Below are 2,363 nucleotides of genomic sequence, written 5' to 3'. Positions count from 1 at the left end.
TCTCTCTCTCTCTCTCTCTCTCTCTCTCTCTCTCTCTCTCTCTCTCTCTCTCTCTCTCTGTTTCTCTCTCGCTATCTCTGTCTCCCTCTCTCTGATTTTGATTGTGAATGTAACCACTAACTGCTTCAAGTTCCTTCTGTCTTGATGTCCTTGTAATGATTGACTGAAACTTTCAATTATGAACTAAGCATTTTCTCTCATACGATGTTTTGGTCAGAAACTCTCGTCATAGCCACTGGGGAGGAAACTACAATAAACCACAGTCCAAAATCAGAGAGCAATGAATGAGTGCCAGCGTCCTCAGTTTCTCCATTTTATATATTCCATCATGCATGCCTTGGGAATGGTCCCACCCACAGTTAAAATGGGTCAGTCCACATCAATTAACACAATCAAGATAATCTCCCACAAACATAAAAAGAGGCCCATTTCCTGTCTAGATTTTGCCAAGGTAACAATTTATAAAAACAAATAACAGGAGCCTGATATGGATGTTTCTTGAGAGGCTCTGCCAGAGCCTTACTGATACTTGTGGCCCCATAGGAAGAACAATAATATCAACCAACCAGAGACCCTAGGGACTAAACCACTAACCAAAGAATACCCATGACTCCAGCTACATATGTAGCAGAAGATGGCCTTGTCTGGCATCAATGGGAGGAGAGGCCCTTGATCCTGGGAAGGCTCAATGCCTAATATAGGGAAAGACCAGGGTGGAGAGGCAGGAGTGGGTGGGTGAGTGGGAGAGCACCCTCATAGAAGCAGGGGGGATGCAGTGGAATAGGGGAAACTGGAATGGAGATAACATTCGATATGTAAATAAGTAAAATAACCAATAAAATTTTAAAATAAAAACAAGTTAATAGAAACAAATAAACTGACCAAAAACAAGGAGGAGAAACATATATACCAATGCATAGATTAATGATTCCATTAAGAAAAACAAACACAGCAGCAGTATACTTTCAAAACTTGATTTCTATTGCTCTTCCTAGTACCAGACAATCAGCTGCAAGTATTTCACCAGGGAACATAGAATACACAAAGCATCCTCTTAGAGTCATGCTGGCATCTACATTTCCACAAAAGGAAACAAAATCCAGAGGTGGTCACCTCTGGAGGATCTGACTGGGGATGACCACTGTAGAGGCCAAGGTTAGATTTAGGGCATTGCTCTTTCAACAATCATACACGAGAGAAGGCAGAATCTATAAAATGTAGAGAAAGGCTGAGATAGAACTCAGGAAGATGGGTTTAGTGTAAACAAGTGAGGGGCTTAGGCTGTGGTGCTGCTCTGAGAAAGTTCTGGAGTGGGGAAAGCCGAATGTCGCTCCATTTCTTCCCACCACCATAGCACCACTGTCCCACTGAAGAGTTTGTGGTGGTAAGAATGTTCTCCAGCCAGAGATGGTGGTTCATCCTTTACTCCCAGTGTCTAAGAGGGAGAAGAAGGAGCCTTTCTGTGAATGAAAGCCAGCCTGACTTAAATAATGAATTCTAAGCCAGTAAAACCTATAGAATGAGACTTGTCTCAAAATAGGTAGAAAAGAAAGTATTCTCCATTTGTTCTTTCCAATGTAATAAACATAATCTAAATGGATGTTGAGCAATGGGGCTCCCTGGTAATTGAATTCAGAGCAAATATGATTTTATTAGTGGTCTTCAACATCACTTGTGGAAATTTTTCTTAAAATGCTAAATGTTTTCTATATACTTTCTGCAGAACTCTCCTACCATCCACAAACATGCTAAAAATCACTACAGCTATAGAGAATGGTCTGAGATTTGTTTCTCATTTTCTTGCAGTTTCTGGTGATGATTCAATAAAATGTTTTCAAAAGAATAACACCTGTCACACCAACCAATGCCCATATTTTCAAGATGAGATCGGCACGTGTTATGACGGAAGAGGCAAGTGTTGCCAAAAGCACATTCTGCATATAAGAGTTCCAAGGAAGAAGAAGGTGTAACCATTGTTATAATAAAGGAAAACATCCTGAGGTGTAGCTTCTTTATACTAAAATGAGTCATCTATAAATCCATATTGAGTTGAGAAAATGTAGGTTATTATAGGGCACCTGCATTAAAGGACAGGCCAGTCTAAATCCCTGTCTGATAAAGTAGAAATATGGCCAGGAATTAAGCAAATAGATTTTATTAGTGGTCTTAAACATCACTTGTGGAATTTAGATCAAATAGAATTTTATTTGATTTTTCTGAAATATCCTATTGAACACCATCTTGTCTGAATAGGAATTCACCTCATTGGCGAGAGGAAGAGGGGGCATGGAGCCACTTCTACCTAAATTAGTTTATGCAGTCAGGGCTTATTCATATCAAACCATCAGAACCACACCACAACC

The 2,363-nt window shown here is 40.0% G+C and overlaps 1 protein-coding gene across 1 annotated transcript in view; it reads left to right on the top strand.

Annotated features, from left to right (window-relative positions):
• The window catches only part of LOC110337127 (beta-defensin 39), a 5,868-nt gene extending 3,869 nt beyond the window's left edge, over positions 1-1,999 (top strand). Inside the window, exon 2 of the mRNA XM_021219882.1 lies at positions 1,807-1,999. Coding sequence (XP_021075541.1) covers positions 1,807-1,970 — 164 coding nt within the window. The 3' untranslated portion in view covers positions 1,971-1,999. The remainder of the gene's footprint in view (positions 1-1,806) is intronic.
• Positions 2,000-2,363: the final 364 nt, after the last annotated feature.

This window comes from Mus pahari, chromosome 19 (assembly GCF_900095145.1).
Source record: "Mus pahari chromosome 19, PAHARI_EIJ_v1.1, whole genome shotgun sequence".
In the NCBI taxonomy this organism is placed as follows: Eukaryota; Metazoa; Chordata; class Mammalia; order Rodentia; family Muridae; genus Mus; species Mus pahari.
Note: the sequence above shows the minus strand (reverse complement) of the source record. Positions and strands in the feature narration are given on the sequence as shown.